The 24444-nt window shown below is 48.9% G+C and overlaps 1 protein-coding gene across 3 annotated transcripts in view; it reads left to right on the top strand.

Annotated features, from left to right (window-relative positions):
- The window catches only part of CALN1 (calneuron 1), a 129501-nt gene that overhangs the window by 67449 nt on the left and 37608 nt on the right, over positions 1–24444 (top strand). For all 3 annotated transcript variants that reach the window (XM_053275503.1, XM_053275502.1, XM_053275504.1), the window contains one exon: positions 4877–5001. In XM_053275503.1, coding sequence (XP_053131478.1) covers positions 4877–5001 — 125 coding nt within the window. The remainder of the gene's footprint in view (positions 1–4876; positions 5002–24444) is intronic.

Raw genomic sequence — 24444 nt, 5'->3', positions numbered from 1 at the left:
GCATCTCCAGGTAGGGCTGGGAAAGAGCTTGCCTGAAACCTTGGAGGAGCTGCTGCCAGTCTGTGCAGACAATACTGAGCTAGATGGACCAAGGGTCTGACTCGGCATAAGGCAGCTTCCTGCATGATCCCTCCGTTCCAGTCTGATATCCTTGTGAAACTGAGCTGTTAGAGATCCCTTGAAGCTCCTCGGCTTCAGCCTTCCTGCAGATGTTGGCCTACAACTCCCATGATTGCTGACGATTGGCCACTATGGCTGGGGATGATGGGAGTTGTAGTCCACAAACTGGAGAGCCGAAGATGCAAATGAACCGCACAGGCTTTTTCCCAATGCCAGGGATTTTCACGAAGCCCATGCATTTGTTTCATTCCCTGGGATATATCCAGGCCCCTTTTCATGTAATCCAAGTTTGACACCCCCCACCACTGTGCTCGATGGAGTGAGGTGTGGGCATTTAGCAGGAGGAGCAGGGCCTTTTCTGGGGTGGCTCCAGCATTGTGGAATCGCCCTTGGGGTGCCTGGTGGTGACAATTAGATGAGGCATTTCGTTGGTCCTGGTCACGATGTACTTCCAGGTAGCCGTTGGCTGAATGGCTTTTATACTTTTCCTGCATTTTGTTTGTTTGTTTTGAGGGAGCATGAATTGTCCCCTTTGCTAAGCAGGGTCCACCTTGGTATGCATTTGGATGGGAGACTTCATCTGAGCACTGTAAGATATTACCTTTAGGGAGTGATTCCCCTCACTCCTCCCTGGCAGCAGCCTCTCCAGGTAGGGCTGGGAAAGAGTCTTGCCTGGAACCCTGGAGTGCTGCTGCCAGTCAGTGCTGACAATCCAGAGCTAGCTAGACCAATGGTCTGACTCAGTATATGGCAGCTTCCGATGTGCCTTTTTAAAATAAAAACGGATGAAGCTCCTAGACCTTTGAATACCCATGAATGTAAGAAAAGCGTTGCAGGATGAGGCCAAAGATCCATCTAGCCCAGATGCCACCGGGAAGCCCACAAGCAGGAGATGAATGTCTGAACCCACCTGAACTCTGTAAATGGCAGCTCATACACTGGCTGAGGACCGAGTTTTCAAGGGGCGACATTTGTGTGGATGCCTGCTAGAGACAGGATACATCCCATGCCCCGTCTGGCATTCAACTTCTAGAAGCGCTGGTCTTGTGGCAGCAAGCATGGTGTGTCCCCTTTGCTAAGCAGGGTCCACCCTGGAACATAGGAAGCCACCATATACTGAGTCAGACCCTCTAGCTCAGGATTGTCTTCACAGACTGGCAGCGGCTTCTCCAAGGTTGCAGGCAGGAGTCTCTCTCCCAGCCCTATCTCGTTGGAGATGCTGCCAGGGAGGGAACTGGGAACCTTCAGCTCTTCCCAGAGCGGCTCCATCCCTTAAGGGGGAATCTCTTCCAGTGCTGCTCACACTTCTAGTCTCCCTTTCAGATGCAACCAGGACGGATCCTGCTTAGCTAAGGGGACAAGGCATGCTGGCTACCACAAGACCAGCTCTCCTCTCCTAAAAAGATCTCAAGTACAGAGCCAGGAAAGATATTAGGAAATATAGGAAGCTGCCCTGTACGGAGTCAGACCCTTGGTCCACCTAGCTGAGTATTGTCTTCACAGACTGGCAGCGGCTTCTCCCAGGTGGCAGGCAGGAGTCTCTCTCCCAGCCCTATCTCGTTGGAGATGCTGCCAGGGAGGGAACTGGGGACCTTCTGCTCTTCCCAGAGTGGCTTCATCCCCTGAGGGGGAATCTGTTCCAGTGCTGCTCACACTTCTAGTCTCCCATTCATCAGCAACCAGGGCAGACCCTGCTTAGCTAACTGACTCCCCTCCCATGCCCTCTAGGCTTCGGGGAGCCCCCCTGCCCCTTTGCAGGTAAAGGTGAATCCTCACTGGATTCCCCTTTACCAGTAGGGCTGTGAACCGGTTCAAATCGATCCGGTGGTCAAACCGGGTCCGGTTCGGCCAGAACCAAAACTGGATCGGGCCGCATCAGTTCGAATCCTGGGTGGAATTCAAACCAAACCGGCAAAAACAGTTTTGTGCACATCCCTAGACTTGGAGATCTTCCTGCCTGCAACCTCGGAGAAGCTGCTGCCAGTCTGGGTAGACAATATTGAGCTAGATGGACCAAGGGTCTGACTCAGTATATGGCAGCTGCCTATATTCGCTAAGATCTTTCCTGGCTCTGTACTTGAGATCTTTTTAGGAGAGGAAAGCTGGTCTTGTGGTCGCAAGCATGACTTGTCCCCTTAGCTAAGCAGGGTCCACCCTGGTTTGCACATGAAAGGGAGACTAGAAGTGTGAGCACTGGAAGAGATTCCCCCTCAGGGGATGGAGCCGCTCGGGGAAGAGCATCTAAGGTGCCCAGTTCCCTCCCTAGCAGCATCTCCAACGAAATAGGGCTGGGAGAGACTCCTGCCTGCCACCTTGGAGAAGCCGCTGCCAGTCTGTAAAGACAATACTGAGCTAGATGGACCAAGGGTCTGACTCAGTATATGGCAGCTTCCTATGTTCCTAAGTTCTAGGGAGGTGTGTGACTTTTGAAAAAAGGCTCATCTCTCTCTCCCAACCCTCACTAATGTTTTAGACCAGGAGTTCTCCAAAGCCAAGAGTAGGGGTGGCCGTTTAGAGACCAGGGATCCGAGAGAGTGCCTTGAAAATCAGATATGTTGGAGCCCAGGGGTACAATGCACCACAATGTACAAACATTTGAGCTGTCATCTTGCATTCTGCCTCTAGTAGAAGATAGATGTTGCAATTTTGCACTGATGGGTTTGGTTTCAAGCCATCACTGACTTAATTAAATGGCTTTAAAAAGAAAACTCATTGTAACATCTCTTGAATCAGGCGAAGGGAAAATGCATTGATCTGCTTTATGTCCAAAGCTTTCGTTTGCGATCATAGCCGTGAAGATGAACAGCTCACGGGAACACTCTGTCCGGAAGAAAACGCGTCTGCCAGAAACGGCCCAGCTTTCCAAATTTGGCAAAATGATCCATCCTATAATGTGTGTATAGTTGTGATAGATGCAAAGTGACTTAACCGACAAATGTCGGAGAACTGGAGTGGAGCCGGAGAGAGACAAACGGCTGCCGTCTGTCCTGTGCTGCAGAAAAGAGATTTAATCAAATCTTCAAGCTTAAAGGTTTATTTATATAATTACAGGGAGGAGAAAGTCCCATGGCTGATCCTCCCAGAGAATGAGCAAGTTCTCCGCTTTCCGTCCCTTTCTTATTCTCTGGATCCACTCTGTTTTGAGAACTGGATTGGTTTCTTACTCCTACGTTTAGTCTTTATTAGCTTGCTATTAGTTTATTCTTTATTCTTATTATTTTTACATTTCTATCCCGCTCTTCCTCCGAGGAGCTCAGAGCGGTGTCCATGGGTTGTGTACAGGGTTGTGTACTGCAACAACCCTGTGAGATAGGGTTAAGCTGAAAGATTCATGACAGGCCCAGAGTCACCCAGTGAGTTTCATGGTTGAATGGGGATTTGAACTCAGGTCTTCCCGGTCCTAGTCCAACACTCTAACCACTATGCTATGCTGGCTCTATCTAGAAATGTCAACCAATCAGACAGGGCATAAGAGAAACCAAATGAATCTGTGCAGCAAATGTGGGGTTTTGCCCACATAGGACGCTGCCATATACTGAGTCAGATCCTTGGTCTATCTAGCTCAGTATTGTCTACCCAGGCTGGCAGCGGCTTCTCCAAGGTTGCAGGCAGGAGTCTCTCTCAGCCCTATCTTGGAGATGCTTCCAGGGAGGGAACTGGGAACCTTCTGCATGCAGATGCTCCCGCCATCCCCTAAGGGGAATGTCTTACACTGCTCACACATGTAGTCTCCCATTCAAATGCAAACCAGGGCAGACCCTGCTGAGCTAGATGAACCAATGGTCGGACTCAGTAGCAATCCACTTCCTACGTTCCTGTGAAACCAAAGCAAGTTCTTTGGGTACAGAACTGGTACACACGTTCATTCATCTCATGGTAGCCAACAATCCTACTTGATTAAAATCAATCCTAATTGATTAAAAGAATCCATTCTGTATTTAACATTTCTTAGTTGCACATGCTCCTCACCCCCACCAGCTCTGCAAGGTCTCTCCCACTCGCTTCTCTCTGGAGAGCACCTTCTTCTGTATGATCCCCATCGCATCTGGTTACCACCGGTACGTCTGGTGGCGATTTGGAGCTGGGCCTTCTCTGCCCTAAACCGGGCCCTAAAAACTTACTTGCTTGGCCTGGCCTTCTAAGGTTTTTAAATGGTATTCTAATTGGTTTCCAATGGTTCCTAACTGTTTTTAATTTGTTTTTATATGGTTTTAAGCAGTGTGCTGCTTTATAAAAGCTGTTTATGTCTTTTTAAAAAACTTCTTGTGCAGAGTCTTTGGATGGGGCAGTCTAAAAATGTAATAAATAAGTAATAAATAATAAATAAATGAGGTGTCGCCCACTCGCTTATCTTCTCCATCATCCCAGAAGATTCGCCTTTTGGTTGTCACCTTTTGATGTCACCCTAACCCTAACCGGCCCTAAAAATTTACTTGTTTTGCCTGGCCTTCTAAGGTTTTTAAATGGTATTTTAATTGGTTTCCAATGGTTCTGAACTGTTTTTAAATTGTTTTTATATGGTTTTAAGCAGTGTGCTTTATAAAAGCTGTTTATGTCTTTTAAAAAAACTTCTTGTGCAGAGTCTTTGGATGGGGCAGTCTAAAAATGTAATAAATAAGTAATAAATGAGGTGTCACCCACTCGCTTATCTTCTCCATCATCCCAGAAGAGGTCGCCTTTTGGTTTCCGAAGCGCCCCGGGCAAGAATTACTCGGACGTGACTCACGTTGCTCTCTCTCTCTCTCTCTGTCCTTAGGGAGAAGATGCCATTTCACCACGTCACGGCTGGGCTGTTGTACAAGGGAAATTATCTGAACCGGTCCCTCTCTGCTGGCAGCGACAGCGAACAGTTGGCCAACATCTCCGTGGAAGAACTGGACGGTAAGGATGAGTCTATAGGGTGCAGCCCTGGGGGGCCTCTCTATTTGGCAAAATCAAAGGCTTACAGTCGGCAAGTTTGTGGTTTGTAAGGCTTTGAAAAGTCTTGGGGAATTGTCTTTCAGCCCTCGAGGCCGGCGGAAAAGTCCAAATGCTGTAAGATAATGACGGAGTCGGGATGAAAGCCTTCCTACTGTAACGGGTGTGATCTGAGGAATAGCAAGCCAGATTTGGGGGGAGAGACACTGGATATAACAAGTTGAGGGGGAGGAGAGCTGGTCTGGGGGTAGCAAGCACGAATGGTCCCCTTTGCTAAGCAGGGTTTGCATTTGAATGGGAGACTAGATGTGTGAGCACCGTGAGATACTCCCCTTAAGGGATGGAGCCGCTCTGGGAAGAGGGGCTCCATCTTGCTTGCATGCAGAAGGCTCCAAGTTCCCTCCCTGGCAAAGAGACTCCTGGGAGAAGCCGCTGCCAGTCTGTGAAGACAATCCTGAGCTAGGTGGACCAAGGGTCTGACTCAGTATATGGCAGCTTCCTGTATCCCCCAAGATCTTTCCTGGCTCTGTACTTGAGATCTTTTTAGGAGAGGAAAGCTGGCCTTGTGGTCGCCAGCATGACTTGTCCCCTTAGCTAAGCAGGGTCTGCCCTGGCTTGCATATGAAAGGGAGACTAGAAGTGTGAGGACTGGGAGAGATTCCCCTCTTAGGGGATGGGGCCGCTCTGGGAAGAGCTGAAGGTTCCCAGTTCCCTCCCTGGCAACATCTCCAATGAGATAGGGCTGGGAGAGACACTCCTGCCTGCAACCTTGGAGAAGCCGCTGCTGCCAGTCTGTGAAGCCAGTACTGAGCTAGGTGGACCAAGGGTTTGACTCAGTATATGGCAGCTTCCTATATTCCCTAAGATCTTTCCTGGCTCTGAACTTGAGATCTTTTTAGGAAAGGAAAGCTGGTCTTGTGGTCGCAAGCATGACTTGTCCCCTTAGCTAAGCAGGGCCCGCCCTGGTTGCATCTGAAAGGGAGACTAGAAGTGTGAGCACTGGAAGAGATTCCCCTCAGGGGATAATGGGGCCACTCTGAGAAGAGCATCTAGGTTCCCAGTTCCCTCCCTGGCTTCTCCAAGATAGGGCTGGGAGAGAGATTCCTGCCTGCCACCTGGGAGAAGCTGCTGCCAGTCCGTGAAGACAATACTGAGCTAGATGGACCAAGGGTCTGACTCAGTAGATGGCAGCTTCCTACGTTCCTATGTACTTGCCCGTGAGCGTCTTCTTTGCATGCAGAAGGTTCCAAGTTCCCTCCCTGGCGGCGTCTCCAGATAGGGCTGAGATACGAGAGTCAGTGCAAGCAATACTGAGCTAGACGGACTTATGGACGGACTCAGTATATGGCAGCTTCCTGGGCTCCGATGTCAGAGCTGCAACTTTGGAAAGGAGACGGGGAGAGGATGCATTTGAAATAGTTGCACCCACTGTTCCCTCTCAGGCGTGCACGCGCTCACACCTTCTCTGACGTCCGCTCAGTTAATTTTAGATCTCTCCGTGGTGCATTCATGGCTGTCGTCATTGAGTCCATCTACTTTGTTGCTGGCCATCCTCTGCTTCTCTTTCCTTCCACTTTCCCCAGCATGATCGACTTCTCAAGGGAGCTGCGTTTTCGCAAAACATGTCCGAAGTAGGATAGCTTGAGCCTGGTCATTTGTGCTTCGGGTGAAAATTCTGGATTGATTTGTTCGATGATCCATTGGTTTGTTTTCCTGGCTGTCCATGGCCTCCTCAAAGGTCTTCTCCAACACCCAGGTGCAAAAGCGGCAATACCTTTTCTGCCCTGCTTCTTCCAAGCCCAGCTTTCGCATTCGGTTTACGTGGATATAACATTTTAATAATTTTAATAATTTTTAATAATTAAAATTAATAATTAATAATTTTTAAACTTCTTTTAATAACTGTTTTATTCTCTTGTTTTTGTTGTCATGTGTTTTAATTTGCGACTTGCAAATATTTTAAATTTTGTACACCTGCCTGTACATATCAGGCAGTATCGGAATATAATGAATGAATGAAGGTGGCTCCCCTGTCCCCCAAGGGCTCACCGTCTAAAAAAGAAACATATGCTAGACACCGGCAACAGGCACTGGAGGGATGATGTGCTGGGGACGGAGAGGGCCAGTTGCTCCCCTTGCTCAATAGAGAGAATTGCTAATTTTTAAAAAGTGCCTCTTTGCCCAGTTAGCAGGGTAAAATAATCTCTCTCTGTCTGATGTTAGATGTTGGGGCGCGGGAGGGTCTTGGCGTGCACACGGGTGATGGGGAGAGGTTGCCAGCTGGATCTAATTTCAGGCCCCTAGAAAGCTTGCTATGCCCTTGTGTCCTTGCAGCAGATACAGTTTGTTCAGATAGAGGGATCAGGCAGGCCAGAAGGCACAAAGGAAGAAACCTATGGAGCTGCTGTATACTGAGTCAGGCTCTTGGTCCATCTCGCTCAGTATTGTCAACACAGACTGGCAGCGGCTTCTCCAAGGTTGCAGGCAGGAGTCTCTCTCTCCCAGCCCTATCTCGTTGGAGATGCTGCCAGGGAGGGAACGGGGAACCTTCAGCTCTTCCCAGAGCGGCTCCATTATCCCCTGAGGGGGAATCTCTTCCAGTGCTCACCCTTCTAGTCTCCCATTTCAGATGCAACCAGGGCGGACCCTGCTTAGCTAAGGGGACAAGTCCTGCTTGCGACCACAAGACCAGCTTTCCTCTCCTAAAAAGCTCTCAAGTACAGAGCCAGGAAAGATCTCGGGGGATATAGGAAGCTGCCATATACTGAGTCAGACCCTTGGTCCACCTAGCTCAGGATTGTCTTCACAGACGGGCAGCGGCTTCTCCCAGGTGGCAGGCAGGAGTCTCTCTCTCAGCCCTCTCTTGGAGATGCTGCCAGGGAGGGAACTTGGAACCAAGATGGCCCCTAAGGGGAATATCTTACAGGGGTCAAGGCCTGGGGCCTGATCCAGCAGGGCTGTTCCTATGTCCTTATGCTCTTCCCCGAGTGGCCTACGCGGAATCTCTCCCAGTGCTGACTCATGTAGTCTCCCATTCAAATGTAAACCAAGGCAGGCCCTGCTTAGCAAAGGGGACCAATTCAGGCGTGCTGTCCCAAGACCAGCTCCCCTCCCGAAGCAGAATGGCGCCTGCATCAATGTATGAGGCAAGGGGAGAAAAGGGGACTCAGCACTCAGAATGCACCTTTAATCCGCTTTCCGCAGAATAATGTATACTGCAATGCCCGAATTGCCTTTCACCTATTTTTCGGCTCATTTCCCCCCTCTTCAGTTAGCATTAATTTAAATAAATTATGGGTTGGAAATAAGTAGTGTGTTACAGGCCTCTTTCAGTTGTTGTTTTTTTAAACCCCTTTTGCGTGGTCTGCCGTGGTGTAGTGGTTAGAGTGCTGGACTAGGACCGGGGAGACCCGAGTTCAAATCCCCCTTCAGCCTTGTGATCCTTGCTGGGTGACTCTGGGCCAATCGCTTCTCTCTCGGCCTAGCCTACTTCACAGGGTTGTTGTGAAAGAGAAACTCAAGGATGTAGTGCACCGCTCTGGGCTCTTTGGAGGAAAAGCGGGATATAAATGTAATAATAATAATAATAATAATACAGATCTGCTGAGACTAGGAAGCCCGTGCCAGCTTCCCTGGTGGCGGGCCACGTTTGAACAGCATGCTGCTGTGTCTTCTTGGTTGTCAAATTTCAAGTTGGTATCAGCGCGTGTCTCTTCCAATTCTCTGCCTGCCCTCCTTGGCTCGGCGGGTGCTGCTAGAACCCTCTCTTTGAAAGACGGTTGCTTGATTCATTTCATTTTATTCTATTTCAGTTCAGTTAGAACATAAGAACCTAAGAACAGATCCCTGCTGGATCAGGCCCAAGAAGGCCCATCTAGTCCAGCATCCTGTTTCGCACAGTGGCCCACCAGATGCCGCTGGAAGCCACAGACAGGAGTTGAAAGAGGCATGCCCTCTCTCCTGCCATTACTCCCCTGCAACTGGTACTCAGAGGCACCCTGCCTTTGAGGCTGGAGGTGGCCCACAGCCCTCCGACTAGTAGCCATTGTTGGACCTCTCCTCTATGAAGTCAGCCAAGCCCCTCTTAAAGCCGTCCAAGTTGTTGGCTGTCACCACATCCTGTGGCAGAGAGTTCCACATGTGGATCACGCGTTGTGTGAAAAAGGACTTCCGTTTGTTGGTCCTAAACCTCCTGGCCATCAATTTCATGGAGTTCTAGTGTTGTGTTGGAGGGGAAAGAATCTCTCTCTCTCCACTTTCTCCACGCCATGCATGATTTTATAGACCTCTATCATGTCTCCCTGCAGTCGTCTTTTTTCTAAACTAAAAAGCCCCAGGTGTTGTAGTCTTGCTTCGTAAAAAAAGGTGCTCTAGGCACCTGATCATCTTGGTTGCCCTCTTCTTTACCTTCTCCAGTTCAACAATGTCCTTTTTAAGATGTGGTGACCAGAATTGTACGCAGTCCTCCAAGTGTGGTCGCACCATAGTTTTGTATACGGGCATTATAATGTTAGCCGTTTTATTTTCAATCCCCTTTCTTATTTTATTTTATCTGCCCATCGCCCCAAACTTGTGTCTCCAGGCATTTTACAACCATGTAGACCATAAGCTAGTCGTTTGGTAGCAAGCAGGGCTCGTATCCTTTGCTAAGCAGGGTCTGCCCTGGTTGCATATGAATGGGAGATGTGTGAGCACTGTGAAATATTCCCCGTAGGGGACGGGTCCACTCTGGGAAGAGCACCTGCCTCCCTGCAATCAGAAAGTTCCAAGCGCCCTCCCTGCAATCTCCAAGTTGGGGCTGAGAGAGACGCCTGCCTGAAGCCTTGGAGAAGCCGCTGCCAGTCTGTGAAGACAATACTGAGCTAGATGGACCGAGGGTCTGACTCAGTATATGGCAGCTTCCTATATCCCCTAAGATCTTTCCTGGCTCTGTACTTGAGATCTTTATAGGAGAGGAAAGCTGGTCTTGTGGTAGCCAGCATGCCTTGTCCCCTTAGCTAAGCAGGGTCCGCCCTGGTTGCATATGAATGGGAGACTAGAAGTGTGAGCAGCACTGGAAGAGATTCCCCCTCAGGGGATGGAGCTGCTCTGGGATGAGCAGAAGGTTTGAAGTTCCCTCCCTGGCAGCATCTCCAAGACAGGAATGAGAGAGACTCCTGCCTGCAACCTTGGAGAAGCCGCTGCCAGTCTGGGTAGACAATACTGAGCTAGATGGACCGAGGGTCTGACTCAGTTTGTGGCAGCTTCCTATGTCCCTATGTTCTTTTGCAAGTTGTTCTGAAGTTGTTGTTGTTTTCATTTTAAGCGCCAACAGTCTCGTTCCATCTTGGTTCTGGGGGAGCCCATCCCTTTTGTATAGACCCATCTTGAGGGAACTGGGAACCTTCTGCTCTTCCCAGAGCGGCTCCATCCCCTAAGAGGGGAATATCTTCCATTGCTCATACATCAAGTTTCCCACTCAAATGCAACCAGGGTGGACCCTGCTTAGCTATGGGGACAAGTCATGATTGCGACCACGAGACCAGCTGGGCTGGGAGAGACTCCTGCCTGCAAACTTGGAAAGGAATAAATACAGGCCAAGTCGGACTCTGTGGACGGACAGGGGTCTCCCGGTCGACAGGCTCCCCCTTGTTTGCGGCACAACTCGTGCAGGTGCTTAATCCATGTCTTCTCTCCCCGGAGTTACCATCCTGACACGCTAAAAGAAGACGCAGCTCCAGAATGCCTTCTGCGCAATTAGACGTTGCAATGAGTCACGCACGAATAGCAGTAAACAAGGCTTGTAAACAGGCTATCAGGGGGATAATATTTCCAATCTGCATGGCCTAAAAATACCTTGGGAGAATGCGGTGAGGGGAGTGACAGGCTCCGTTAAAATGCCACGAAGCGCCGCATCGAGCTAAATATGCACCGCCCTGTGTGCGGAAGAGGTGCGTTTAGGGCCAGAACTGTCTCTTTCTTCCCCCGCAAAACCCATCCGACATCAGCGGAGGTTTGCATCAGGCAGACAGAAGATTCGCCTTCTCACATGGCACTGTCTCTCCATCAGAAATCACCCAGAAGGTGCGGTGAGTCGGGACGTGCAAACAGGTTCGACGCGGAACGTGTCCGATGTTGAACCAGTTCTGTCCGACCGTTCGGGGTCAAACTGAACCATCTGCTGTTTGGTCCGACCCCAAAGAAAACACCCCCCGACTGTTTGGGGGTTTTGCTGACATTTTTTAAAAAAATAAAAATATACAGGTGAAACTCGGAAAATTAGAATATCGTGCAAAAGTCCATTAATTTCAGTCATGCAAATTAAAAGGTGAAACGGATCTATGAGACAGACGCATTACCTGCAAAGCGAGAGAAGTCCAGCCTTCATTTGTTATCATTGTGATGCTCGTGGCGTACAGCTCGTGAAAACCCCAAATCCACAATCCCAGAAAATTAGAATATTACATGGAACCAAGAAGACAAGGATTGGAGAATAGAACAATATCGGACCGCCGAAAAGTATACAGTGTACTGTGCTTGATTGGCCTGACCTGACCCCATCGAGAATCTATGGGGCATTGCCAAGAGCAGGATGAGAGACATGAGACCAAACCATGCAGAAGAGCTGAAGGCCGCTAAGGAAGCATCCTGGTCTTCCATAACACCTCCTCAGTGCCACAGGCTGAGAGCATCCATGCCACGCCGCACGGAGGCAGTCATTGCTGCCAAAGGGGCCCCAACCAAGGACTGAATACATATGCATGCTTCTACTTTTCGGAGGTCCGAGATTGTTCTATTCTACAATCCTTGTCTTCTGGGTGCATTGCAATATTCTAATTTTCTGGGATTGTGGATTTGGGGTTCTCATGAGCTGTACGCCATGATCATCACAATGATAACCAATTAAGGCTGGACTTCTCTCGCTTTGCATGTAATGCGTCTGTCTCATATATCAGTTTCACCTTTTAATTTGCATGACTGAAATTAATGGACTTTTGCACGATATTCTAATTTTCCAAGTTTCACTTGTAATTGTTTTTTTTTTTAACCTCCCCTCCCTCGGGGGGGAGTTGTTGGAGGTGGCGGGGTGTGTGCGTCCAAGGAGGTACCCTCTCCCCCTCCAGCCTCACTTGATGCCCATACTGGCCATCCGGCCAGTTTCCGGGCCTCCCCCCTCCTGCACATTGGCCATTTTGGAGGCTTCCCATAATTAGCACACACTTCTTACTCACAGGAGTTTAGTTTGATTCACCGGCTCTGCTGCCCATTTATGTTCGTGTTCCAACGTTATTCAGGGGCTTGTTCTTCGTTTTTGAGGGACCCTGAGATCCAAAGGTCAGAAGCTGCTTTATACTGAGTCAGACCTTGGAGTGTGCACAGACCCCCCCCCCAAAAAAACGCGGTTCGGTTCGAATGAGACTCAATTCAGACCAAATCATGCTGCTCCTTCAAACTGCTTCAGTCGAACCGACCGGCTGGTTCAGCGGTTCAGGAAGCCGGTTCAGCGGTTCAAACTGGTTCAGCGGTTCAAACCGGCTTAGTGGTTCAGGAAGCCGATATACCTGTAAAGGGGAATCTGGAGAGAATCTGGAGGGGGTGGGGGGACTCTTACCCCTGACCCTTAGAAAAGGATAAGGGGTGCCCAGTTGGGTGTGGCGAGAGAGGTAATATAAGCTCTTTACCCAGCTGGTGCCACCCTTCGCCCACCTGGCATAGCTCCTAGCACATTCTTCCTTCTTTTACCACGCCACCAGCTCAGTGGAAGCTCAGGTCTGGCCTCCACGCATGCGCAGGAGTGGGCGGTATGGATCCTGTCCTTCCCAGCAAATGTGGTCATGTGAATGACCTTAGTGTCTGCTGTGATGGAGATATGGAAGACGTTCTGTTGTGGCGTTCTGCTCCCGGACCACGCCAGAAAGACAGCCTCCTCCCCACCACTCACTCTCCACACTTCATTTAAGAGCATCATGAGCTAATTGGACGCCAAAGTTGGGCCGTAATTGATATTTGTATTGATTTTGCTTCCCCAGGTCTCAGTCCAACATCCCAGACACACTGGGAAATGAAGGCTTGCCTTAATTAAGACAGGAGGAGAGGTAATTAATTGACATTTACGGCCGTACGCAAATGCCTCGCTCATCAATCTGAATTCATCTTGAGGCAAATTAAAAACGCAGTGTGGGACAAAATCTGCCTCTTCCCAAGGGTGAATTTGGGAGGGGGGGGAAGAGAGAGAGAGAGAGAGAGAGAGAGAGAGAGAGAATATCAAAAGATGTCCTGAGGCTACACTAATGAGGAAAGTAGGTTTGATTCCTTGCAACGATTGAAAGAAAGAGAGCAGGAAAGCACCTGATTTTCCCTTTCCCTTTTCTTCTCACCAAACCCCTCCTTTTGGAGAAGTTTCCTCTTCTGAAGTTCAAAGTGTGTTTGATCTGCCTGGCGATCCTCTCTTTGCATATATGCGGAACTGGATCACACAAAGGTCCCTGTTTCCTAATGGTTCCACCACACTGACATCACGCACCGGGTCTTGGGTGCCGCTCAGGATTAAGTCCAAGGTTGCCTTCTCTCTGGTTGGTCCCACAACCAATTCTTCTAGGGCACCGTTGCTCAATGTATCTAGAAATGTGGACTCTTCATCATTGCCTGACTGTGAATTTACTCAGACTATGTGTAGGCAATTGAAGTCACCCATTAGCACTCTGTCTCTCTTTGACGTCTCCCTGATTTCCTTCTGCAACTCCCAGTCGCTGTCAGCGTTTTGAAGGGCGATAGCATGTCCCTAGTAACACATTTCCTTTCTGGCCTTGTATCATCATTCGTAGAGTTTCTGTGGAGTTACACGAGTCCTCCTAGGTTTTCTAGCTTGTGCGATTCTATCTCTTCTTTAATATACAGTGCTAAAGGTAAAGTTGTGCTGTCGAGTTGGTTTTGAAGCCTGGCGACCACAGAGCCCTGTGGTAGTCTTGGGTAGAATACAGGAGGGGTTGACCGTTGCCTCTTCCCACGCAATATGAGATGATGCCTTTCAGCATCTTCCTAGATCACTGCTGCCCAATATAGTAGCTTCTCATATTCTGGGAAACACACCAGCGAGGATTCGAACCGGCAACCTCTTGCTCCCTAGGCAAGTTACTTCCCCACTGCGCCATTGTATGGCTAATCCACCCCCAATTCTTCCTCCTTCCTCCTTTCTATAAATTTATATCCAGGAATATATCCAGGAGCACTTCAACTCACCTATCATCATCATCATCAAGCATGCTGAAGTGAAGACCAAAGGAATATATCAGGCGAGTAAGAAAGACACTGAAATCCAAACTTAATGGTGGTAACACTATCAAAGCAATCAACACATGGGCAGTTCCTGTAATCCGATATACAGCAGGAATTGTTGATTGGACACAAGCAGAACTGGATGTGCTGGATCGGAAAACCAGGGAAATAATGACCATCAAGCATGCCCTGCACCCAAGAAGTGATGTTGATAGGCTGTACCTGCCAAGAAATGAAGGTGGATGTGGAATGTTGCAAGCCAGACAGTCTGTTGAAGAAGAAAAACGAGCATTGGCAGAATACATCAGAGAAAGCCAAGAAGAAATGCTCCAGGAAGTGAGTAAGACAAGACTGTTGAAAATAAAGGATGAATACAAAAAACAGCAGATGAGGAGTCAACGAGAAAAATGGCACAACAAACCATTGCACAGTCAGTTCTTTAAATGACATACAATCGAAAGTCATCAATAGCACAACATGGTAGTGGTTAGAGAAGGGGACATTGAAGAAAGAAACGGAAGGTCTCATTTTTGCAGCCTGGGAACAATCACTACAAACAAATGTTATAAAAGCAAAAATTGATAACACCCAGGAAGACAGCAAGTGTCGGTTATGCAAGGAAGCGGATGAGATGGTTGAGCACCTTGTATGCTGTAAGAAAATTGCACAGACTGATTATAAGGAAAGACACAATAAAGTTGCTGCAATGACCCACTGGAACTTTTGCAAGAATTACAAATTGCCAGCAAGCAAGAACTGGTGGAATGATCCAATTGAGAAGGTCAGAGAAAATGAGGAGGCAAAATCCTTTGGGATTTTTGAATACAAACTGATAGGCATCTAGCGAACAATACGCCAGATCTGACAGTCATCAAGAAGAATCGGGTCCTGATAATTGATATTGCAATCTCAGGGGATAGACGAGTCAACGAAAAACAATGGGAGGAATAACTAAATACTGTACAAGGACCTTCAGATTGAAATTGAGCGGCTCTGGAAAAAGAAAACAGTAGTGGTGTTGTGGGTGCACAACAAAGTTGTGGGTGCACTTGGTGCAGTACCAAAAGAACTTGAACACCATCTTGACACAATAAAATTACAACACATCAACTACAGAAGGCCACACTGCTCGGGACCGCACAAATACTACGGCAATATCTTTAATTTTTCTTTAGTTATCCTAGACCCTTGGAAAGGGCCCGATAATGAAAGTACCAAATCCAGTCAATAACATCTGGTAGACTGTGTGTAAATATAATAGTAATAACAATAATAATAAAACAACTTTATCTGTTAGCCGCCCCATAACAAATTGTTCTTTGTTATTAAAAAACACATAACACATTAATGCTCACAATAAATACATACAATAAAAACACATAACACGTTATATCATAACAGATCAAAAAAAAGGAGAAAACAAAATACGATACAAAGCAGCATTAAAAACTCATTTTAAAATTAGTTAAAAATCAGATCAAGTCTGAAAAGCTGAATTTACAAACTTAGATTTGAAAGGCCTGGGGATAGAAAGACACTTGGGCGCTCGGAGGCTTCGGGCATTGGCATATAAGGACCTATACCCTGCATCTCTTACATGGCATGTGCAACCTTTCTTTTGGCCATTTGACCTCTTTGACCGGCTAGCACCTCTTTCTGTCTGCTCTTTACCTGGTTCTGCTCTCTTCCATTCTGGTTTATCACCCTTGCACTGTAAGATATAGCATTTGCTGAACCAGCTCCTGCCCAGCTCCTGTCAGCTATCCCCCGGGCATCCTGGAGTGTGGTTGCAAGCATGACATGACCCCTTTGCTAAGCAGGGGCCACCCTGGTTGCATATGAAAGGGAGACTAGAAGTGTGAGCACTGGAAGAGATTCCCCTCAGGGGATAATGGGGCCACTCTGGGAAGAGCAGAAGGTTCCCAGTTCCCTCCCTGGCAACATCTCCAACGAGAGAGAGCTGGGAGAGAGACTCCTGCCTGCAACCTTGGAGAAGCCGCTGCCAGTCTGTGAAGACAATACTCAGCTAGATGGACCAAGGATCTGACTCAGTATATGGCAGCTTCCTATATTTCCTAAGATCTTTCCTGGCTTTGTACTTGAGATCTTTTTAGGAGAGGAAAGCTGGTCTTGTGGTGGCAAGCGTGCCTTGTCCCCTTAGCTAAGCAGGGTCCGCCCTGGTTGCATATGAATGGGAGACTAGAAGTGTGAGCACTGGAAGAAACTTCCCCTCAGGGGATAATGGGGCTGCTCTGGGAAGAGCATCGAGGTCCCAAGTTCCCTCCCTGGCAGCATCTCCAAGATAAGGCTGAGACAGACTCCTGCCTGCAGCCTTGGAGAACATAGGAACATAGGAAACTGCCTGAGTCAGACCATTGGTCTATCTAGCTCAGTGTTGTCTTCACAGACTGGCAGCAGGAAGCTCTCTCAGCTGTATCTTGGAGAAGCCAGGGAGGGAACTAGAAACCTTCAGCTATTCCCGGAGCGGCTCCATCCCCTGAGGGGAATCTCTTCTAGTGCTCACACTTCTAGTCTCCCTTTCCTATGCAACCAGGGTGGACCCTGCTTAGCTATGGGGACAAGTCATGCTTGCTACCACAAGATCAGCTCTCCTCTCTGCTGCCAGTCTGTGTGGGCAATACTAAGCTAAATAGACCAATGGTCTGACTCAGTATATGGCAGGTTCCTCTACTGCTAGGGAAGGCACTTGGAGCCTTCTGCATTCCATCTTGCAGATGCTCTTCCCCTAAGGGTAGAGTGTACACATGTGTATTCTCCCATCCACTTGCAAACCAGGGTGAGCCCTGCTTAGCCAAGGGCCCAGTTCATGCTTGCTACCACCAGACCGCTTCCGGCAAGCTGCTCAGTTGCCCAAATGTGAGGCCGGCCGGCCGTTGATGCCACCTGCTGGTTTCGGAAACCAAACGTGGTTTCCTCTGGGGCCCGAAGCCCAGCCTCTCTGAACTGCTGCCATCAATATTCAGCAGCTGCTGTGTGGTTTACCGCGTACCTGAGGAAATGATTCATTCAGAGCTAATTTGAATGTCGGTTGGGGGGGGGAACCTCTCTGCAGATGGAGGCCAGGTATGTGTGGAAGAAGCCGTCCGCCCAGATGGGAGGCTAATCATGACGATGTGATGTGCATCCTGATGCACACAGAAATTAGGGATGAGGGAATGAATTTCCCCAGTTCTGTTCCATCTCCACCTGCTGTCACATCTCCCCTGAGGATCGCGTCTCTTGCTCCCTCTCAGAGGTGATCTGCACCCGTCACCTAGTCTGTGAACAGCAGCAGGAGGAGATGCCTTCAAGGTGGAAATGGTGTTTTTGTTTTATTTTTCCAGTTTTTATTTCAACTAAAGATTACAGCATTATGTAATAATACAGGTGAAACTCGGAAAATTAGAATATAGTGCAAAAGTCCATTAATTTCAGTCATGCAGATTAAAAGGTGAAACTGATATAAGAGACAGACGCATTACATGCAAAGCGAGAGAAGTCCAGCCTTAATTTGTTATCATTGTGATGATCATGGCGTACAGCTCATGAAAACCCCAAATCCACAATCCCAGAAAATGAGAATATTACATGGAACCCAGAAGACAAGGATTGTAGAATAGAACAATATCGGACCTCTGAAAAGTATACAGTGCACTGTGCTTGATTGGCCAGCAAACCCGCCTGACCTGACCCCATAGAGAATCTATGGGGCATTGCCGAGAGAAGGATGAGAGACATGAGAGCAAACCATGCAGAAGAGCTGAAGGCCGCTAATGAAGCATCCTGGTCTTCCATAACACCTCCTCAGTGCCACAGGCTGATGGCATCCATGCCACGCCGCATGGAGGCAGTCATTGCTGCCAAAGGGGCCCCAACCAAGGACTGAATACATAGGCATGCTTCTACTTTTCTGAGGTCCGATATTGTTCTCTTTGACAATCCTTGTCTTCTTGGTTTCATGTAATATCCTAATTTTCTGGGATTGTGGATTTGGGGTTTTCCTGAGCTGTACGCCATGGTCATCACAATGATAACCAATTAAGGCTGGACTTCTCTCGCTTTGCATGTAATGCGTCTGTCTCATAGATCAGTTTCACCTTTTAATTTGGATGACTGGAATTAATTGACTTTTGCACGATGAATATTTTTCTGAGTTTCACCTGTAGATAGGGGAAAGTATGGATAACAGGAAGGAAGGAAGGAAGGAAGGAAGGAAGGAAGGAAGGAAGGATCCCTTAAACATTGACTTTAATGTGATATAAACATCATCTGCCAAAAGAAATGGGGGGGGAGAAAAAAGGGGGGGACACCGTCTTCTGATGTTAGATTTCTTTAAAACTTGAACAATTCATTAAAATGGGACCAGATTGTAGGGATGTGCACATTGGCTCGAGGTCAAGCTGGTTCGCCATCGAACCGGGCCGACTCGAGGGCTTGCCGGACCCGGTTCGGTTTGACCTCAAGCTGAATCCCCCAGGCTGGCCCAGAGCCGGTTACGGGGTACGAGACCTCAGTGCCAGGTCCAAGGGTGCAGCTGTGGATGTGTGTGGGGGGTGGGGGTGGGGGGTGTTTCTGCCATCTCTCCCTCCCCTCACCGTCCTCCCCCCGCTCTTCAGAGGACTGTTTTGGCCCTTCCTCCCATGGCAGTGGCCATTTTGGAGGCCGACGCACATGCGCCCTGGCCCCCAGACGATGCAAATGGCCAGGGTGCATGTGTGGCGGTCTGCAAAATGGCGGCCACCACCAGAGGAAGGGGTGGTGAGCAGAACCACGGATTCACTGGACTTGGGGTTCCACATGATGTGTGAATATGGCTGTCGTCTCCCATCCCTATGCAAACCAAGGCAGACCTTGCTGGAAAAGGGGGCAAATTATGTTCGCTACCAGAAGACCAGCTCCCCTCCTCTCGTTCAAAGCGATCTTAAATGTGGCCTCAACTGTCCTTCTCAGAGCATGGGTGTAAAACGGAGGGTGTAACTCAGTGGGGAAATACCTGCTTTGCACGCAGAAGGTCCTGTTTCCATCCCAGACAGGGCCCACAAAGACCCTTGCCCGAAACCTTAGAGAGGTCCAGCCAGTCAGTGTAAAGAGTCCTGAACTCGAGAGCTCAGAGAGGTCCGACTTCATGATCAAACAGACTCCTGTGTCACCACTTCTTGTGTAATCTGTGATCGGTGCTCGCCTGTGCTCACCTGTAGCCTCCCATTCAAATGCAGACCAGGGTGGGCCCTGCTTAGCAGAGGGGACAATTCACACAAGAGCATCCGCAAGACCAGCTCTCTTCCCATCACAGCTGGGTCTGGCTTGTGTGCCCTACCGAGAGGATTCCATCCCGGCTTTTTACCGAGGGAGGAGGAAAAGCCATCCTCCTCAACTACCACGTCCTGTTTGGCGCTTGTGGGACCACCAGTTTGGAGTGTGCCAAGCTCTGCAGCCCAGGCTAGCGGCTTCTCCTACTTGGCCGGTAGCCACTCAAACAACCTTTCAACAGGTTCTTTTTCATTGCCTTGTTGCTCTTTTTATAATGGCCCTTCTCTCATTCCTGCTCCTCCACCAGTTTCAGAATTGATCAGTCCGACGGAAACTGACGTCCGTCATGGAATCCCTTTGACTCCTAGTCTTCAGGGTTGCCAGCCGTTTCACAGGTCCTCGCCGATTCGGTGTGTAGCAGGCTGTAAGAAACAGCCGTCTGTTCCCTTCAGCTCCATTTTAATACTGTGGTTGCTAAGAGACCGCTTCGGGTTTGGAGCCCTTCCTCCATTCACGATGTCTGGTCTTGGTGAATCGGACTTTTCCAGTTGGTGAATCGGAATTCACCCATCGTTGGCGAATTCACGGACTGAGCGCGTGATCTCTGCACCCAGACCCACAGTGAGGACCGTAACCCCTCCAAACCCTTCCTAATGGATCGTGAGAAAGGACTTAATGAGTTCTTGACAATGTAGCCGGTGCTAAGGACAGCTGGTGTCTCTTGTGTGAGAGATGGGTGGAGGCGAGCTTCTTCAGATGTGTGATGCGTCTGCTCCGAGTCGGAAAGTGTTTCTGCTCCTTCCTGGGTGTGGAGTTGTGATGCACATTGGGACGAAAAACCCTAACTTCTAGTATACGTTGATGGGATCTGAGCTGTCGGTGACTGACCAGGAGAGGGATCTTGGGGTCATGGTGGACAGCTGGTTGAAAGTGTCGACTCAATGTGCGGCAGCTACGAAAAAGGCCAGTTCCATGCTAGGGATCATTAGGAAGGGGATGGCAAATAAAACAGCTAATATTATCATGCCCTTATACAAAACTATGGTGTGGCCACATCTGGAGTACTGTGTACAATTCTGGTCACCACATCTAAGGAAGGACATTGTAGAACTGGGAAAGGTGCAGAAGAGGGCAACCAAGATGATCAAGGAGCACCTTCCAGATGAGGCAAGGCTACAACACCTGGGGCTATTTAGTTTAGAAAAAGACGACTGCGGGGAGACATGATAGAAGTCTATAAAGTCATGCATGGTGTGGAGAAAGTGGATCAAGAGAAATCCTTCTCCCTCTCACATCACATGAGAACCAGGGGTCATCTCATGAAATTGATTGCCAGGAAATTTAGGCCCAACCAACGGAAGTCCTTTTTTACACAACGCATCATCCACTTGTGGAACTCTCTGCCACAGGACGTGGTGACAGCCAACAACCTGGACGGCTTGAAGAGGGGTTGGGATCACTTCATGGAGGAGAGGTCTATCAACGGCTACTGGTCTGAGTGCTACAGGCCACCTCCAGCCTCAAAGGCAGGATGCCTCTCTGCGTTGCAGGGGAGTCACAGCAGGAGAGAGGGCAGGCCCCTTTCAACTCCTGCCTGTAGGCTTCCAGAGGCATCGGGTGGGCCACTGTGGGAAACGAGATGCTGGACTAGATGGGCTTCCTTGGGCCTGATCCAGCAGGGCTGTTCTGATGTTCTTATGAAAATGAATGGATCCAAGAGGCACCCTTTAAAGTGGTGGTTCTCTCCACTGGTGTGGAGAGATTGTAGTCTGGTGGTGGCCGTATGCTGGTGCTAGTGATCCACTGGACTTAAAGTGGTGATTCTCTCCTGGGGGAGAGCAACTGGCCCTATCCGTCCCCAGCACAGCATTCCTCCGGTGGTTGTTGCTGGTGTCTACCTTAAGTTTCTCTTTAGTTTGTGAGACCTTTGGGGAGCCAAGATAGCTCACAATCTAAAATGAAAAGCTGCAGAAGTTGCTGATAAAGTCAAGGTAAAGTTGTGCCATCAAGTCGGTGTCGACTTCTGGCAATCACAGAGCCCTGTGGTTGTCTTTGGTAGAATACAGGAGGGGTTTCCCGTTGCCTCCTCCCACGCAGTGTGAGATGATGCCTTTCAGCATCTTCCTGATGCTGCTGCATCTTCTTTCAGCATCTTCCTGACGCTGCGGCCCGAAATAGGTGTTAAACACACCAGCAGGGATTTGAACCGGCAACCTCTTGCTCCCTAGGCAAGTTACTTCCCCTCTGCACCATTAGGTGCAGAAATGGCTGATAGAATCTGTTTAATGAGCAAAATGACATTTTGGGAAGAGCAGAGGAGAAAAGCCTGGACTTCCAGAGTCAAATCAGGACTTTGTTAATCTGCAATTGCAACGGGTTCTAAGCACCTATAGTGCCTCCTCTTAGCAAAGCAAAAGAAATCCTTCGGCCTTTTTGTTTTGGTGCTGTGGAGAAAGATTATCAGAGCCACCCAATCTCTCTTGTTTGAAGGCTTTGCTTGGGCAGTATACAAAGATTTATAAATGATAAAGGCTAATCCAAGGCTCTCTGCCTTAAATTGATTAAAATGTAAAGATCAGTTCAGTCCAGGACTATCCCCTCTAACTGTTTTCTATTTTCCTTTTTACTAATGAACTTGAAAATAAGCCTGTTTGGGGGTTATTTCTTATTCCAGAAAACACCATTCCTGGAAATGATAGTGTGAGAATTATTCAGTGAATGTATGAAGGAGAGGAGAGCTGGTCTTGTGGTCGCAAGCAGGACTTGTCCCCATAGCTAAGCAGGGTCTGCCCTGGTTGCATATGGAAGGGAGACTAGAAGTGTGAGCATTGGAAGAGATCCCCCTTCAGGGGATGGAGCCATTCTGGGAAGAGCATCTAGGTTCCAAGTTCCCTCCCTGGCAGCATCTCCAACGAGATAGGACTGGGAGAGAGACTCCTGCCTGCAACCTTGGAGAAGTCGCTGCCAGTCTGTGAAGACAATACTGAGCTAGATAGACCAATGGTCTGACTCAGTATATGGCAGTTTCCTATGTTCCTATGAAGAATATTTTAATGCTCAGAAGAAAATTCTCAGAATTGCTAGCCCTTGAGAATCTGGAGAATCTTCAGACAATACTTTAGGGCACATCCGTGCTAAGTCTAATCTGGAAATGTCTCTCCCATGTTCTTCACCAAATTCTGTCATTTTTTATTCATTCATCCATTTAACATATTTATATCTGAAATATCTCTTCCATTTCCTCCACCATATTTCCTTGTGCTCGTCATTGAGAAGGCATGCTCTTTTATGCACCAATTTCTGCTCCACTGCTAATCAAAATGGCCAATGCAATCTGCAAACGCGATAATCATAAAATGGTTTCAAAAATCAATATTTGAAGCAATTAAGACAAACAGCAGTAATCTGAAACCGCTTAAATTAAAGAGAGCAGTGATTAAAAACCACGTAAGCTGAAACAGCAGACTTTCTTTTTTTTTTAAGCCTTTCTGGCTCAAACGGACAGAATACTGCCTGCAAAACAGTACCTTTGCCTTGCTACGAGGAGAAAGAGGAAAGAGCTGTTCTGCAGAAGATTGCAACAGATGATAATGCCATTCACAAAAATAACACACATTCCTGCTTGGCATATATCTTCCAGTTGGCTGGCGATACATACCAATCATTAAATTTGGGGTGTGTGTGTGGATTTCTCTAAAAAGCAAAGCAGCAAGCTTTGCACAAGATGACACCTTTCACGGAAGATGGGATGATGTTTCCTCTGCAGTCCCCTTGGCAATCTTTCTGCAGTCTCCTCACTTGCCCTCTCTCTTCTGCTGCCAAATGCTCACACCTGCCCCTCACCTGCACACACACACATGCACGCACCAGCCCAATTCAGACCGTCTGCTGTAGAAGTGTACAGAGGTCTGCACAATGGTTAAAGGTGTGTGCGGATGGTGCGTGCGGAACCGGTTCGCCTTGAATCGGGGCGGGTTCGTCGGTTCGGTCACAGACCGAACCAGGGACAGTTCGGTCCGCGATTGAACGGAACCAGGCCTGGTTCGGGCGAACAGGCTCGGCTGCTTACCTGGCTGGTGTGGTGGAGAATGCCACTGCTCAGCACTGCTCACCTTCCTGGCGGTCCCAAGTAGCTCACTCCCCCCCCCCCCTTTTACCAAACTGGCGGCTCAGGAAAAGAGGGGGGAGTGCAGTATTTGTGGCCGCTGGGAGGATGAGTGGTGATGAACAGCCAGGCTGACAGCCGCATCTGCCAGGTAAGCAGCTTATTTACTCACCCGCAGCCCCCGCCCGGCCATCTCTTACCCCAGGAAGGGTCCCCCACCTTGTACTTGTAAAGGGGAACCCTCACTGGACCTGCCTTTAAAAGTCTAGCCCCCAAACCGATTCAGCCTGGTTCGACGGTCGAACCGGACCAGACCCAGGTTGGGCAGGCACGGAGCTGGGTCGGGGGTCAGCTTGAATCCAGTTTGGATTTGAACGGAACCAGCCAAACCAGTTTCGTGCACATCCCTAACCGTTGTGTGGGTGAGCGAGTGACACAGGGCGGGAGAGTGGGGAGACCCCGACCCCAGGCTGCGTACACCCCATCTGCCAGCCCCTCCTTTGGGCGGCAGCAAGGATGCGGCAGCCTGGATGATGGGGGGTCCTGGAGCTCTTGCAAGATCGGGAGACGGAGTCTCGGCTCCCGTAAGATTTGCGGGAGTGCTATTCTTGTGGAACTCTCTGCCACAGGATGTGGTGACAGCCCACAACCTGGAAGGCTTGAAGAGGGGTTTGGATGACTTCATGGAGGAGAGGTCTAGCAATGGCTACTAGTCAGAGGGCTGTGGGCCACCTCCAGCCTCAAGGGCAGGGTGCCTCTGAGTACCAGTTGCGGGGGAGTAATGGCAGGAGAGAGGG

Source organism: Hemicordylus capensis, chromosome 12 (assembly GCF_027244095.1).
Source record: "Hemicordylus capensis ecotype Gifberg chromosome 12, rHemCap1.1.pri, whole genome shotgun sequence".
Lineage (NCBI taxonomy): Eukaryota > Metazoa > Chordata > Lepidosauria > Squamata > Cordylidae > Hemicordylus > Hemicordylus capensis.
This window is presented reverse-complemented; position numbering and strand designations above follow the sequence as displayed.